The following is a 14,826-nucleotide window of genomic DNA, read 5'->3' as shown; positions in this document are numbered from 1 at the left end:
CCCCCCCCCCCCCCGCCGGTACGTGAGGCGGATGATCGCACGCGCCCTGCTAGAGGAATTGGACTGAATTTACCGTCGGGGGAGCTGCTGTATTCACATTGAACGGAAATTGTGTCAAGCAATCATAATAAAAAGTGAAATGCTCTGCACAGTGCGCCATGGCGTATCTCGGATCTTTGAGTAGTGCAAGTTTATTTCGAAATCTCGCACTTCATGCTTGTTGATGCGATCTCCGAGTTAAGTACTTCTCGACGGTGCGGAGAGCGATCTTTGGAGCCGTTAGCTTCCTCGAAAGGGGTTGCCTTAGGCTCGCATCCGGTCGTTCTGACTTTTGAACTCCGCTGTCGTTCGTCAGAACGGCTGGCCTAAGTAACTCGTTCGCGAGATGCGACCTTGCACCATGTGAAAACGGAAATGCACAACTGCCTCGTCCTCCTCTATGCCCGTACACTCCACTATCTGCAACTCGTCTCCGACTGCTAGAATGTAGCTCATTCTGGCACCAACAATGTCTTTAATGGCCTACGAGAGCATGTGAAGTTCACATGTTCAAGGTATGTATGATTGACAGAGTGCCCGACAAATACAACCCGGATGTGCGATGCTACTATGTAGGTCTGAGGGCTATTGTGTCTTTGAAAAAATCACAGGTGTGATTACTTGGAGACCAGAGTTTAGATGAAGGTTAGCACATGAGACACATCATCCCGCCATTGCCTTGAAACTCTTGTTTCGACTGCCTATATATTGGACAGTTTATATCAGAGGATCAATATGTCGTGAGACTGGCTCAGTGTGGCTACTCCGTGCATTGATGTCCTCCGTTGCCTTTCTAATGCATATCAGCGCAGACCTTGGCGGATGCCAAACGCTCGAGCACACTTGACTGAACCTCGATCACCACATTGCCAAGCTCATGCGCCCTTTACAAGAACACGCCATCTACTATGTCGGGTGCGGGTGCGCGCGATCAGCTCTGGGGGCTCTGTGTCCGCAACATCATCAGTCAAGGCCTCTTGTGGGGTTCGGTCGGCTTGTCGCCTGGGTTCGGGACTCGTTCGTGCAGTCAGCCAGTCATTAGGTATCGCTACCCAGGGTCTATCGCGGAGCTGCTAGGTGTATCATCAATGGTGAATGCTTACAGTGGCAGAGCTAGCAGCTCAAATCGCCTGGAGAACTCGGAGCACCCAGATGGTGTTGACCTCGATGCATACTACGCAACACTGGACGATAGTGGCGGTCATCCTGCGGCTTCGTTTGCACTCGAAACAGCAGAGGATGTGGACTTGGAGATGGATGACTAGTGTTAACATGCAGTATATATATCTTGTGGCTTGTCGCGATGATTCCCATCCGAGTCCTGGTGCTCGTAGAGTCCCTCAAAACCAACCCATCGATTTCCGAAGTCCGTTTTCACACAGTCCAAAGCCGCATCTCGTGGTTGTGTTTGCCCAATCGTTAGCACTGCACGCATAATGGAGTATTTCCGCCAGAAATTCTATCACAGTGTATGCAGAAATCCTCATTGGATTTTCTTTGGAAATACTGTAGAGATTCATAGAATTCATGCTGACAGCTGTCTTCTTGGACAGTTTTGAGAGAGATCTTCTAAGTATCTACCTAGTATATTCAGAGTGTTGGCACTTGAATTTTCATTGGAAATGTTCTAACGGTTGCAGTGTGGAACGCGTCCTGCGATTTCGTACTCCACATCTCCCTTTCTAGCGGTCCCCGACGACAACGGAGGACGCGTTGCAAGTCCAGCTGGCCCAGTGCAAGTCTAAAAGTCTCAGATGCTCCACGCGCAAGCGGGAAGGGCATGCTGCTTCGATCAGAACCAAAAATTATGTGTTGGGATGTGATGGAACATTTTATCCGTAGTACAATATGGTAACCAATATGGATTTGAGGTTTCTCAAAGCTATCGATCCGTAATAAAGGCACTCACTCTATCTTGTCGTCCCCGCAAATTTTGACCATGTTTTCAATTAATTAAGAAGTCGCTCTCCCGCCAGTCACCATGGACACTAAGCCATTTTGGTAACTCTATGCCACATGTGCACTATTAAAGCTTCGAAGAACCGATCCAACGACAGCTCTCCAGCCCTCAGTTGACCTGGGAGCCCACCTCTATTTCCCAAGCGCAAGTACAGGATAGTGAGTGTCGCCCCTCTCCTCTGGCTCCGTGCAGCTAGTAACCGCCCATTATAGCTTGGCTTTTTTCTGTTTCGCAGCCACTTCGACGTTCATTTCCAGTTTACGACTACCGCACGATCAGCATGCGTCTGTCCACAGTCTTCGTTCTTGCTAGCGCACTCCTCGTCGCCCCCGCCGTCCAGTGAGTGTCCGCCTGCTGCATGATTGTCCGGGTGAGGAAGTTCTGACCGCATCGGCACATAGTGCGCAAATTGGCATCAGGAAAGGGCCGCGGTTATTGCCGCCAACGCCACCCTATCCTTCTGCTTCCGGCACACCATATCCTGTTCATCCTCCTGCTTACGCCACAGGATTTCCTGTTCATTCTCATGGTTATCCTGGTGGCCCGAAGCGGCGCGAAGAGCGAGTGGCACGATGAGATTATGACGTCAGGCGCTACGAGCACGAGGGAGGTGGACGACATGACGGCTATGAGTACTTCCACGAGCATGAATTCGACCATCATCGGCGGCATGAGCGCGACGAGGAAATGGACCGCCAGTACGTGAGGCGGATGATCGCACGCGCCCTGCTCGAGGAGTTGGTTGGACCGAGTCTGGCGTCGGGGGAGCCATTGCTTCTACATTTAACGGAAATTGTGACAAGTAACAATAGAATAAGCGAAATTGTCTGGGGCTCACAGAATCCGCGCGACCGGGGGAAGACACATTGCGGTATGATCTAACAACAGATTGATGTAAATTCAGGCGTTGAGGAGATCTCTCATCCATGTAGACTGGTCTCTAGATCTGCGGGCGTGCCTCATTCGAATATTGGCTAGTCAGTGCGCGTACCATGTTTGGTGGTGGGAAAATGATTTGCCATAAAGCAAACAAAACTGCTCACTGTTATATCGACGAGAGAACAACCGTTGGATTTGAAAGGGGGGATACTAAACAAGATATGTATACTTTGGGGTGTTGGGCTCATATCTATGCAAAGGGCCACGAAAAAACTCCGGGGTCCTACCGGCCGTAGATAACTTGCAAAACAGTACATATTGTGAAGACATCAGCTAACGGCAGGCTAGTGGAAAGGCGTTAGTCTGTTATCTACCTTCCGTATAGAAAGCCGTACCGATTTAGGCGCATTCTTCCGTACTGAACTGTCTGAACCATACCGGAACAACCGCATAAGTCTGCCTTAGCCATAACCGCACTGTAACTACCACCGATATCCCGAGTCAGCTGACCTATTACTGTGGTACGCCTCGCACCCACACCTCCACAGCGTCCAAAACAAAAATATGGTAGGAAAGAAAGAAAAACGGCAAGTATCACGTAACGGCCTATGGGTTAGATCAATCCGGAGTGCACATCTTTTTACTGCAACCCGAAGAAACAATAAATTCCTCAACTCCTTGGCCACAGCATTTCTGTCCAGATTGCGAGGCCCAATGCTCAAAATGAGATCACATTTTGCACTTGTCAATCTATATTTTATGCACCTCAGAGTCAGTCGACGAGCGAGTAGCGAATGATAAACGTAACGGAGCGGTTCTAGTAAATGATCATTGACAAGTGCAGAGTGGCCTCAAGGAAAGTCGCGGAGAATGCAGATGTCGTAAGTCTAGAGGTCTAGAGGAGCTTGTGGTTTTGTTCTGCAGCGTGTAAGTTGGTTCAACTTCAATTAAGTACTCAAGTTGGTCCTCCCAGTCATTCATCGGCGAATCAAATGGACGAGCATTAAGCGAGCGCCTTCGGTCACGAGAACGATATCGACTTCCAAAACGGGGAACCAGTTGCGCGTCGCCCAGTGCAGCGCGAAGTGCGGCATACGCGTCCACATTCTTTGGTGAAAGACTTGAAGTTACAACTTCGACATGGTAAATTATTACATTTCGGCCGTGCTAACTTACTGATATCTCGTAGTTCCGCAACACCTACGATTCAGATAACGTCGTTTTCTCTCCTCAAGGACGCCTGCATCAAGTCGAATATGCGTCCGAAGCCGTGAAGCAGGGTTCCGCGGTCGTGGGGCTCCGTTCCAAGACACATTCCATCCTTCTGGCACTGAAGGTATATCTCAACTTCTAGCCTCTGAATCGGAGGCTCATATCGAGGCTCCTTGCGAGGGTAGCGTTCATTGGGCGAACTGGCGTCATACCAGCAGAAGATGTACAGGATCGACGACCATGTTGGTATTGCGATTGCTGGTCTGACCTCCGATGCTCGCGTCCTCAGGTATTCCTATGGCTCTCCTGTCGCTCCTTGTACATCCTAATGCTTGCCGTGCCCAGCAACTTTATGCGCCAACAGGCCATGTCCTCCCGCATGGTTTTCAACCGCCCAATACCCGTGAACCGCCTCGTATCTTCCATCGCAGACAGTCAGTCGCACGTATCACCTTTCCCAGATTGTTCTGACTGGGCCACGTCCAGAGGCACAAGTAAACACGCAGGAGTACGGCCGTCGGCCCTACGGAGTCGGCTTCCTCGTCATTGGTCAGGACAAGACGGGTCCTCACCTATACGAATTCTCGCCGTCCGGAAACTCATACGAATACTACGCTATGTCCATTGGCGCCCGGAGTCAGAGTGCGAAAACATACCTCGAGAGGCATTTCGAGACATTCGTGGACTGTACGTACCGTATGATCCCATGGTAGCGTGTGCGCTGATGGCAGGCACACCCATGGCAGGTAGCCTCGAGGATCTCATCCGGCATGGCCTGCACGCGCTCCGCGAGACGCTCCAGCAAGACAAGGAGCTTACCATACAGAATACGTCGATCGGCATTGTGGGTCCTGCTGGCGCACATGAAAAAGAGGTCCCCTCTGAGGGCAGTTTCCGCATTCTCGAAGGCGACTCAATTACAGTATACTTGCAAAGCATGGTGCCAAAAGGTACGGTCGATCCTGATCCGGAGCCTGCATCTGCGGCTCCCGCAGAGGGTGGTGAGGCTCCGCCACCCGCTGCAGGTACAACAGCGGATGAGGACGTGCAGATGGCCGATCAGTGATCAGCATCTTTGTATTTCAGTAGAATCACTCAATGTTTTTCAAGCATTGGCGCAATGTATATGATGAACGGGGATCAGATAAGTTACATGGGTCGTCCGGAAAAACTACGTGGTGATGTACGATAATGTGTCGCGATTTCCTATGACTTTGCTCTCTTAGCTAGCAAAGCCTGCCGCCATGCTCTTGCTGCAGCGCCAGGCCGCCGCAACGAAACCAACAGCTGAATCATTGTGGTGAGAAGCAGCACACTGCCCGCCTGGTGCGCAGCGGCGAGGGGGACGGGAACAAGATATAGCAGAGTGGAGATGCCAAGCAAGACCTGGACGTTGGCCATTGCAAATGCTGACACCGCCATGCGCTTTACAAGGGGCGGTAGCACAGCGTGCAGGGCCGAATAACGCGCCATGGCATATAAGCCTGTGGTTGCCGCATACGTTGTGATCGCCTGTGCGGGATTAATTTCGATGTGGAGTATCATTCGTGCGAAAACTCACCAAGCAGCGGTGGTCAAACTGAACTGTGGTAGGGTTCTCGAAGACGTTCCTCCACCACAAATCCGAGCCATCCGGAGCTTTGGCGTATGAGGCAGAGAAGAGCTCATCGGTTGGCGGCGCTAGGCGTCCGCCCATGAGAGGGAACTCGTTATATAATAATCCAGCGTCGAGACCAGCGACGAAGGCCCCTATAGTTCCACTTTAATATTGCCACCATCTTGTTAAGGGAATGCCTTACCTGAAATGGCAGTGAGAAAGACGAGTCCAGTCAGGATTTTCGAGTATCTCGCAAAACGTCGTACGAGAGGATGGTCCAAGGCGGCCTTCCACTGGATGTTGTCTCCCTTGTAGCCGCCCCATACGCCTTTCGTGGCGTATCGCCAGTCATACAATGCGGCGAGGCCTGTGCCGAACATCCCAGCATATAACACAAACGCAGTGCCCAGATGAGCGGCAAGGCGATATTGAGAGACACGCGGCACGGCTCCCGGCGTGTCCATGAGGGAGTCTTCCAGACCAGACTTGACCATGTACCACCCAAGCGCACCCTGCAGACCGATCAGGACGGCCATGCCAAAGAGCTGTCTCGGAAGCGTCGCTGTGAGACGTTTGCGAATGGCAAAGTAAGTGAGGGGAACAACGAAGGCAATTCCGATAAGGCGACCGAGGACTCGATGGCCCCATTCCATGTAGAAGATATCCTTGAATTCATTCAGTGTGATGGAGTGGTTGAGCCTGGCATATCGCATTTAGCCTCGAAGGCGCGTCCAAAATCAAAGACGTACAACTTGAACTCGGGGGTGGCCTTGTATTTCTCGAACTCTTCGTTCCACTCAGCCTCGGACAAGGGTGGTAACACACCAGTTATAGGACGCCATTCCGTGATGCTCAATCCAGACTCGGTGAGACGAGTGACGCCTCCAACCACGATGACAGCGAATACTAGGACCGAAGAAAGCAGAAGCCAACCAGCGACAGGAGGCGGAGACAAGACGGGTAGCTCAGCTGGGGCCGGAGCGTTGCTCGAGAAGAAACGCGGGTCAAACGATGGTCTATGGCTGGTACGCAGCGTGATGTGCCTATCCTGCATCCAAAGGGTAGAACGCCTCAGCACCTTGAGTGTGCCTCCAGGTGTCCGAGTTGCTTGTTTGCTCAGGCGCAATTGTTCAAGGACGCGCTTTGGGGCAACACTCGAACTATGCACAGCTCGAAAGCATGGCAGCCTCGGAGACGTTATCGGTAGAGTGCGAGACCGAAGGCTCAAGCCGCTAGTCCATGCGGCAAGGAACGACATTCCTCACCAGGACGGAAAAGATAAGACGTGGCAGGAGGAGGAAAGGGTCGAGGATGTCTGACTGAATCAGCCTTAGCTAGCGGTCGCCGGTCGAGCCTTTCCGCGCAGACGCTGGTCGGGACCTCTTGACCGATCACTTTCATGTTCTCGGTCGCTCTCGTTCGACGGCTTGCTGGAACGCGTGTTCCTCTCCTTGCTCGTGGTTATGTCGCAGCTCCTCAAAATCTCTCCGAAGGCGAGAACACAATCTACGCGAAATTGACAGAAAAATTCTCGCCATCCGAGTTGCAGGTGCAGGATGTCTCAGGTCGGTCTCCGGAGGATGGGTGAACGCGCTTCCTTTACTCATACGAATGCACACGCTAGGAGGATGCGGGACATTCTATCAGATAATTATTGCAAGCGAGGCCTTCAAGGGCGTGTCCACAGTCAAGCAGCATCGGATGGTCAACGAAGTTCTGAAAAAGGAAATAGAAGGCATTCATGGATTACAGGCAAGTGCATTTTCTCCCTCCAGCTGCACTTCGGATTCCACGTATAAATATTTTAGCTCAAGACTAGTGCTGTGTAATCATGGGCCCACTGAACAGGTGAGTTCTAAGGAGCTTTCTTGGGTACAATCTACCCTCTAATCCCACCGTTCCTCTAGTGGTGCATGCGATACTCGTGCTCATCATATATGGTGCAGGACTCATACTCCAGAGTTTTATTTGTACATAGCGTATCGTTCAATCGACGTCCGTGATTGCTACTTATCACATCACTCGAAATGAGGATGTGTTCAGGTAGGCACACATCGCTAGCATGACGGGGGATGCCGAGGGCGAAAGGCTTCCCCCGCAACCCAGATGTTCGGCTCGTCTCGGCCGCTATCAAACCCAAAGAAGTCTGAGGACAATCTTCCGCGGTTTCCGCTTTCCCAAACATATTCGGGGCGTCCTCCCGCGCCCTATAGTCTCATCGATGTGCTTATATACTCCCGAGGAATGACCCTCACACAACCATCTTTTGTCCCAACGTTCACTGAGCGGCTGAAGCAAGATGTCGTTCACTGCCATTCGCGCTCCCCCAACTAACGTACGTACTTTGTCGCACATTGGTTGAAATATCTCATTCACGAATGTGACACGTAGCTCGACGAAATCGCCGCCGAGGAGCAGCGCTGTGTCTTTACCCGCTTCACGGCTAACACGGCCTGGACGTTGGGCAGCTTGATTCGCGCACGCCTGCAGCGCGCGTCGCCCAAGCCCGCAGTGGTCAACATCACTCTTGCGAACAGCGACCAGCTCCTCTTCCACGCTGCGACGGGGCCCGGCACAGGCCCGGACAACGATATCTGGGTTGCGCGCAAACGCCGCGCGGTCCTCCGCTGGAGCGCGAGCACCTGGTCGTTGCACAACAAGTTCAAAGGCGACGAGGCCACGTTTGCAGCCAAGTTCCAACTCGGTTCGCGCGGGGGAGATTATGCGATACACGGAGGCGGGTTCCCTGTGCGTGTGCGGGGCGTCGAGGGCGTCGTGGGTGTGATTGTGGTCAGTGGCCTGACGATGCAGGAGGACCACGAAGTCATTGTGGAGACCATCGAGGAATATCTGCAGAAAGTCGCGAACGGGGAGATCAACGACTAAATAGGTGTCGGAGGTGTAGTCATTATTTGTATCATAGGACCCATCGATGCACAGCGGAACCGTTCGCACGGATATGCTTATATGATCATTATTTTACAGTGAGAGACGTGCGCCGAATAACGCCTGGCAAGGCGTTAGATCAACACTCAGAAAATTCAAGATTGTATTGAAAGGCATATTTGATTCTTTTACTATCCCCATGACGATACTCAGTGATCTTCCTCGGCAGCTTTATCAGCTTAGTTGACGTGTTCTTCTCCCAATCATTTAGACCTGTTTCTTGAAGATGTTGTAGTTGTTGTCAACCGAACGCTGGGGCAAGGAAGTTACTTTACATAGAGTGTACGACTATAACACTGGATGCTCATCAAGCCGTAGGAAGAAATTTCCCGTGCTTGGTTTACCTCCAGTTGTTGGAGGATCTCGAGCTCATTCATATTCTCCCAAAGAAATACATAAACATACATGCGCACTTTTACACTAAGAAATACACAGGATAGGACGGGTCCGTAAATTCCATCACGAAATTAGTATCACAGAGTAGTCTCGACGCCTCCACCCATCAGCGCCATTTTCATCGTCATCAAAGCCGCCAGATGAATGGGCAACCCAGGATGTTCTTGCAACTTCCACTTGGAATACGCCAGAACAGCTAACGCATGATAATTGTGCGTTATATCCCGAAGCGTCTGCACCTCTTCGTCCTGTACCTCCACAGAATCTATCCGCTTTGGCATCATAACCTTCGGCGACGAAACCGAATGTAATCGGTATATGTGCACCATAGAAACTGCGGTATAGTCGGCCCCGGCTGGCACGCTGATCAGAGTGCTCGACCCAGTGACGCGCAGGTACGGCTGGCTGTGCAGCAACGGCTCCTCGTCTTCAAAATCGGAGATAGACGACGTGTCGGCTGAGCCTGGTCCGGATCCACATTTGATCACGGGGCTAAGAGCTGGTATGCACCCGAGCTCTCCAAGCGGGAAGACTGCATAAGAGGTGTACGCAGAATCCGCAAACATTGCACCCGAAGGCACACGAGGTGTGGAACGCGAATACGCAGCGGTATAGAGTTGAGTAGGTTTGGTCCCTGTCACGGAAGTCGGCGTAAGCAGCGTCCAGGAGTTTTGGCATTCCACAGTCAATAAAGTGACTTGGACTGGCGGGGCAGTCTCTAGGAGATTTGACATGGCTTGATCCAGGTGCATTATCCATGCTGTCAGAGCATGGTCTTTAGCAATCGAGGCAAACTCAAAGAGGTAAATAACAAACCATCCAATTCGCTTTCTCCCATGGTTCCAAGCTTGGCGACGACAATTCGCCATTCCACGTTCGCTCTTGCGGCAAATGCTCGGGAAAACGACCAGACTTGGCTGACAACAAACGACTCCACGGACTCTGTAGGCGTTAACCATACACCGAGCTCGTACTCTTCACCTCGCTCATCCACGCATGCCGCGAGAACCCATCGACCACACGGGGTTACATGGTAGCCAACATGCAACAGAGCATGCCGATCCACAACATCTAGGGAACTGGGATGCGAGTCAAGTCTGAACGTTACCATGTGCCCGCCGTTGGACCCTTGCCCTGAGTTAGTAGCAATCTTCCCCGTAAGTGCATATGCCGGGGCATGGAAGCTGCTTCGTATACGAGCACCAGAAGCACCGAGGATCCGTGACATCGAACGTTCAACCGGCTGCAGGATGCGATCATATACGCTATGGACGAATAACTCAAGGCCTCCGTGCAATGCTCGAGGGTCTGCGAGACCTCCTGTCGTAAATGCTTCCGGAACGAAATGGAAGAGAATCCCATGCCCGGGGTGTGCTTTCATTGTACGTTTGATGGCCGAGAGGATTTGACGAAGTGGCGTCGAGGTCAAGCCGACCATTGAGGGCGGCGTGACCACGTAAAAGACAAAATACGCTTCCGGCATGGGAGCCAGAGTAGCCACAAAGTTGACTGAGGGGCAGGGTCAGCAATAGATTCCGTTCATTACCCGTGACATCTCCGTACCCAGTGTCTTCTTGATTGAATCAAATCGCGTCGGAACTAAACCAGGCCTAACACATCCAGCCGAGTTACCAGCGGAGTGTGTTCCAAGGTTTCGTGCCTGCGTCCAGCATTAAATATATATAAAAACACACCAAGCGCACCAAACCTACCGAATACGCAGCAGACACTCTGTCAAGCCAATGTGCGATCTCCACTTCCCGCTCATCATTAGCGGACTCATAGAAAACGTAAGCATTGACATCCTTTTGACCTGCTCTTGGACGAAGTCCCAGTTTCTCCCAGAACCGTAAGGCTGTGGGGAGGACCTGTATGATAGAATCCGCTTTACCCACAGCCAGCACCGGAGGCTCCAACATAATAAGAGGCGGTGAAGTCAAAGGTCCGTTGACTTCGGGAGGCGGATGCTCTGGACCTTACAGTGAGCTCGGAGCTGACACGGGTTTGTAAGGAGCACCGTACCTAATCCGATTAATGTGCAGAGGTCAACAGTCGGTTGCATCCCCCGCACACCTTCCAGGAGTAATGCGGCTCTCTTCACATCAGTCTGCCAGACTTCAGCGGAGGGCCTAGGTACCACTGAGGACACAGCTGCATTGATCCGCCACGCATCGGCCCACGCAGAATTCTCCACCACCTCCCTTACAAGCAATTGTGCAGCAGCCTCCAACGACTTGGATTTCTCTGAAGCCGCACCGACCAATGCCGCCGGAGACACAGGCGTCGGAACTGATATGGGCACCGTTATATTGGCTGGAGGCTCCAGCACCATGCCCGGAGGTCGAAGGGGAGAGCAGAGAGGCAAGAGGCGCGAATGGTGGAAGTTTGTGTGAAGCAGGGTCGGACCCATGGGTAGATATGATGGTGGAGGCGTTGAAGGCCGAGAATCCGGGACTTGTTCGTCTTCGTCAGCCCATGGTTCATCGTCGTCAGACTCACCGTCAGATTTGGTCTCCTCGACACTTGGGGAAGGTGTATTGCTCTCCCACTCCTCATGTTCCCTCACCCAAGACGGGGACATACGGACGGGTCGCACACCCTGGGTAAAGCTCTTGCGCTTGACGCCAATCAACTTTCGCATGATACCAATTCGAGGATCGGTGGCGGCACTATATCGATCCCTCCAGCCGCCAGCCGGAGACAGCCCCGAGGACGGGAAGAACATCGCTTGTGCTCGCTCCACGTCATCCGGAGGACTCGGCAATGCAAATTTGCCGAAAGCGTATTTGCTGTCGTTGATCCTATGACTCGGCGCAAATGGTATGGGGTCGAAGATACTCGCGCCAAGACTAGGATAACCCAACTTCTGGCCTCCGGCATGGTCATCGTGGTCCGACAATTGCACTGTAGGTGTCGCCGGCGCGGAATGTGAAGAAGGCGTCTGCGAAGGAGATGGTGGTAACAATTCAGGTGCTGGGGGAATGCTGTCGAAGGCATGAAAATCGCGTGGAGTGAACCCTTCCGCTAGACCATGGTGAGACCATGCAGAAGACTGTGATATGCTCAACAGTGGAGGTCCAGGGCCTGATATATGCATTATATCTCCGGAGCGCTGAGGTGAAAAGCCCAGCGGGGCAGGTCCTGCCGCAGGGGTGAGTCCTTCACTGGCCTTTATCACGCTGTCTACCTGCATAGGAATGGTGGATATAGCTCCAGGGCGAGCCTGCACAGCAGGCGCGTCGAAGAAATTGAAGTCGTCGTCCGTGAACACGCCAAAACCGTCGTCCATATCAAACGTGTCCCCACCGCGATCACCAGGACGCGAATGGCTCAGGGAGTCCATGTTCATGTTGAAACCTATATCGTACTTCATGCCAATATCCATGAAATCCGAAGTCGTAGGCTGAGGCCAAGGCGCAGTAAAGCCGCCGAACGCATCATCGAAAGTCCCTATTGGATCTGCAGCGAAACCTTCTGGGGCTGGCTGCAGTACGCTGAGATCAATCGGCTCCGCGCTCAGGTGAGAGTCAGAAGGGATCAAAATACTTTCCACCGAATCAGGGAAAGGAGTCGCTGCGTCTGTCGGAGGAGAGAATAACGAGTTGAGTGATGAATCCTGGGACGAATCAAGAGTATGCCCTGTATCCTCATCCATTGGGACGTCGTCCGGGGGCGCTGGAGAAGATGTGGCTGCCGGAGTTATTACGGCTGGCTGCTCCGTCTTTGGCACATCCGGCGTGAGTTGCATAGTATTTGGCGGAGGCCCACTTATGCTCGTAGCTCGACCCCGAGCGCTGGCACCCTCCCTTTCTCGCTTCATGCGCTCGCGTTCGCGATCCCTGTCCTTGGCTACCGAGTCCACGTAGCCACCAACTTCCGTAGCAACGTTTTGCATCCCTCTGGCATATGGTTTTGTCGAGAGCGTCATGGTGCGAAACGCGCGCAGGGACTCGGCAGTTGGAGACGATGTCAGCGTGCGTCTCCGGCGTGATACTGGCGTTCGAAGGTGTGCTGTATCGGGAAGTCTAGGAGTCGCATGCTGCTGAGGCGTTGTCCTACCGTCTGCATATAATGGCGGTTGCACCTCCAAGTTGTACAGAGTTAGAGGCACGGCTGGTGGGGGTGGAGGCGGTGATGCCTGCAGCTGTGTGGGTAGCTCAGGGTTCCATGGCAGAGAGGTTCGCGCGTGAGGAGCTGGCGAACTGGGATGATAAGATAAACAGAGGCGGACCGGCCAAATGATGGGCATGCCCTTGTCCTCTCCCTGTTTGTTCTGTACAGAAAGCCAAGCAATAACGTATGAAGGTAATTGACCATCGCCACACACAGAGGCGGACGAGGTAGCAATGGATATTCCAGCCTCTATTGCGCCTTTCCAATCTCCGGCTCCTAAACCCATGAGAGAGGTTTCGAATTGACTAGTAAGTGCAGAAGTAGGGCCAGTGTATAAATGCAGGTAATGAGCAGGTACACCGTGCGGAAGCAGGGTTATCGGTGCTCCTGAGGGAAGTGGCAGGCAAGCATGCAGGGGTAAGTAGAAAGTTGGCCTTAGGACAGGATGCACTAGGAGCCGTGCACAAGACGAAGTCGTGGGCGGCTGAGATAGGTGTATTTGAAGCTGGCTGTAAATCAGTGGTCGGGTACGCGCATGGTGTTCCCAACCTGCACTCCATTCAGACGACGCAGGTGAAGGACCCAGTAGAAAACCGCCCCTTAGTCTAACCACTTGTCGTGCATCCGACCCCTTTCGTGAAGTACTCACGATGTCATCAATTAGCCTATCGCGCACAGCCGTCAAGAAGTAGTGAAAAGGCAGGCGAAGGGACTTTCGAGGTAAGAGATGAGCAGAAGAACCGCTCCCGTTGGCCAACCGCGATGGCATGAGACATTGTGGACATGGTTGAGGTTGAGTCGAACATACAGCTGAACAAGGGTAGATAGAGGATGGTATGAATGTAGATGATTCGGTTACTAGAGCATCAAGCATTAGTAAGTTGAATATTGCATAGTTGGAATGTCAAAGTGAAGAAAATATACAGCAACTCTTCGCCCACCTATAGGGCTTAAATCAAGCTCTTGCAACGGAACAGTAAATGCAACCGAGCGCACAAGCTTAGGCCGCAGATTTACCACAACACAGTACAAACGTTATGCTTGAACAGCGACCGCCTTGGAAGCTGAATCTCCGAGAAGCGCCCGTATGGGCACTGATCAGTAAAAACGATTGATGGTAATCAATATGGCCGCTTGTCCCTCATGACGTCTATGTGCTCAGGTCGTCAACATCTAGAACCAGGTCCGATGGAGGACTGGTCAAGATATTCCAACCATATAAGCAAGCAGTAGCAAACCGGGACGAATGCACGTCGTCTGCCAGTGGTGCAGACCCCATGATACAGTGCCGAACCTAATTAGCATGTGGGCACAATCTGTCAAGTTCGTTGACAACGTGTATTGCAGACCGTGGCGCTACTCCACCCAAGGGGGGCAGAGAAACTGCGAGAGGAAGAGAGAAGATGCAAAGGAAAAGCGCTCACATGATAAACCATCAAACCGCAACGCCTCGAGGAGGCTCTGCGCCGTGGAAGTCTGATCGGAGGACCCCAATGCAAAGACATAGAGCGCACAGGTACTTCTGGTGATGTGCACACTGGGTAGCAAGGAGTTGACGATACTGCGATCCGCATTGCCCGAAAGGGTTTTTCTGCGTGCAAGTTCAATAAGATTCAGGTGGTCTGCACTGCTCGTGTTCGTGGCGCCAGTGAAAATGGAGTATGCTATAAGAGGGTTGTCTGGC

The 14,826-nt window shown here is 52.4% G+C and overlaps 5 protein-coding genes across 5 annotated transcripts; 3 read left to right on the top strand and 2 right to left on the bottom strand.

Annotated features, from left to right (window-relative positions):
- Positions 1-947: 947 nt before the first annotated feature.
- FIBRA_03091 (uncharacterized protein) lies at positions 948-5,156 on the top strand (the record flags this gene model as incomplete). The annotated part of the gene is made up of 6 exons (XM_012324936.1): positions 948-1,280; positions 4,068-4,214; positions 4,276-4,379; positions 4,436-4,524; positions 4,577-4,777; positions 4,837-5,156. 6 exons carry the CDS (start codon positions 948-950, stop codon positions 5,154-5,156), a joined length of 1,194 nt encoding a protein of 397 aa, XP_012180326.1.
- A 140-nt stretch (positions 5,157-5,296) lies between these two features.
- FIBRA_03090 (uncharacterized protein) lies at positions 5,297-6,945 on the bottom strand (the record flags this gene model as incomplete). The annotated part of the gene is made up of 4 exons (XM_012324935.1): positions 5,297-5,602; positions 5,652-5,839; positions 5,890-6,386; positions 6,437-6,945. The coding sequence occupies 4 exons, from the start codon at positions 6,943-6,945 to the stop codon at positions 5,297-5,299; spliced, it is 1,500 nt and encodes a 499-aa protein (XP_012180325.1).
- A 141-nt stretch (positions 6,946-7,086) lies between these two features.
- Positions 7,087-7,577, top strand: FIBRA_03089 (uncharacterized protein; the record flags this gene model as incomplete). Its single annotated transcript, XM_012324934.1, has 2 exons — positions 7,087-7,252; positions 7,312-7,577. 2 exons carry the CDS (start codon positions 7,087-7,089, stop codon positions 7,575-7,577), a joined length of 432 nt encoding a protein of 143 aa, XP_012180324.1.
- A 409-nt stretch (positions 7,578-7,986) lies between these two features.
- On the top strand, positions 7,987-8,573 carry FIBRA_03088 (uncharacterized protein; the record flags this gene model as incomplete). Its single annotated transcript, XM_012324933.1, has 2 exons — positions 7,987-8,022; positions 8,079-8,573. The coding sequence occupies 2 exons, from the start codon at positions 7,987-7,989 to the stop codon at positions 8,571-8,573; spliced, it is 531 nt and encodes a 176-aa protein (XP_012180323.1).
- Positions 8,574-9,106: 533 nt separating this feature from the next.
- FIBRA_03087 (uncharacterized protein) lies at positions 9,107-13,911 on the bottom strand (the record flags this gene model as incomplete). Its single annotated transcript, XM_012324932.1, has 5 exons — positions 9,107-9,789; positions 9,846-10,538; positions 10,593-10,689; positions 10,742-10,998; positions 11,052-13,911. 5 exons carry the CDS (start codon positions 13,909-13,911, stop codon positions 9,107-9,109), a joined length of 4,590 nt encoding a protein of 1,529 aa, XP_012180322.1.
- Positions 13,912-14,826: the final 915 nt, after the last annotated feature.

This window comes from Fibroporia radiculosa, assembly GCF_000313525.1.
Source record: "Fibroporia radiculosa TFFH 294 genomic supercontigs, scaffold1593, whole genome shotgun sequence".
Lineage (NCBI taxonomy): Eukaryota > Fungi > Basidiomycota > Agaricomycetes > Polyporales > Fibroporiaceae > Fibroporia > Fibroporia radiculosa.
This window is presented reverse-complemented; position numbering and strand designations above follow the sequence as displayed.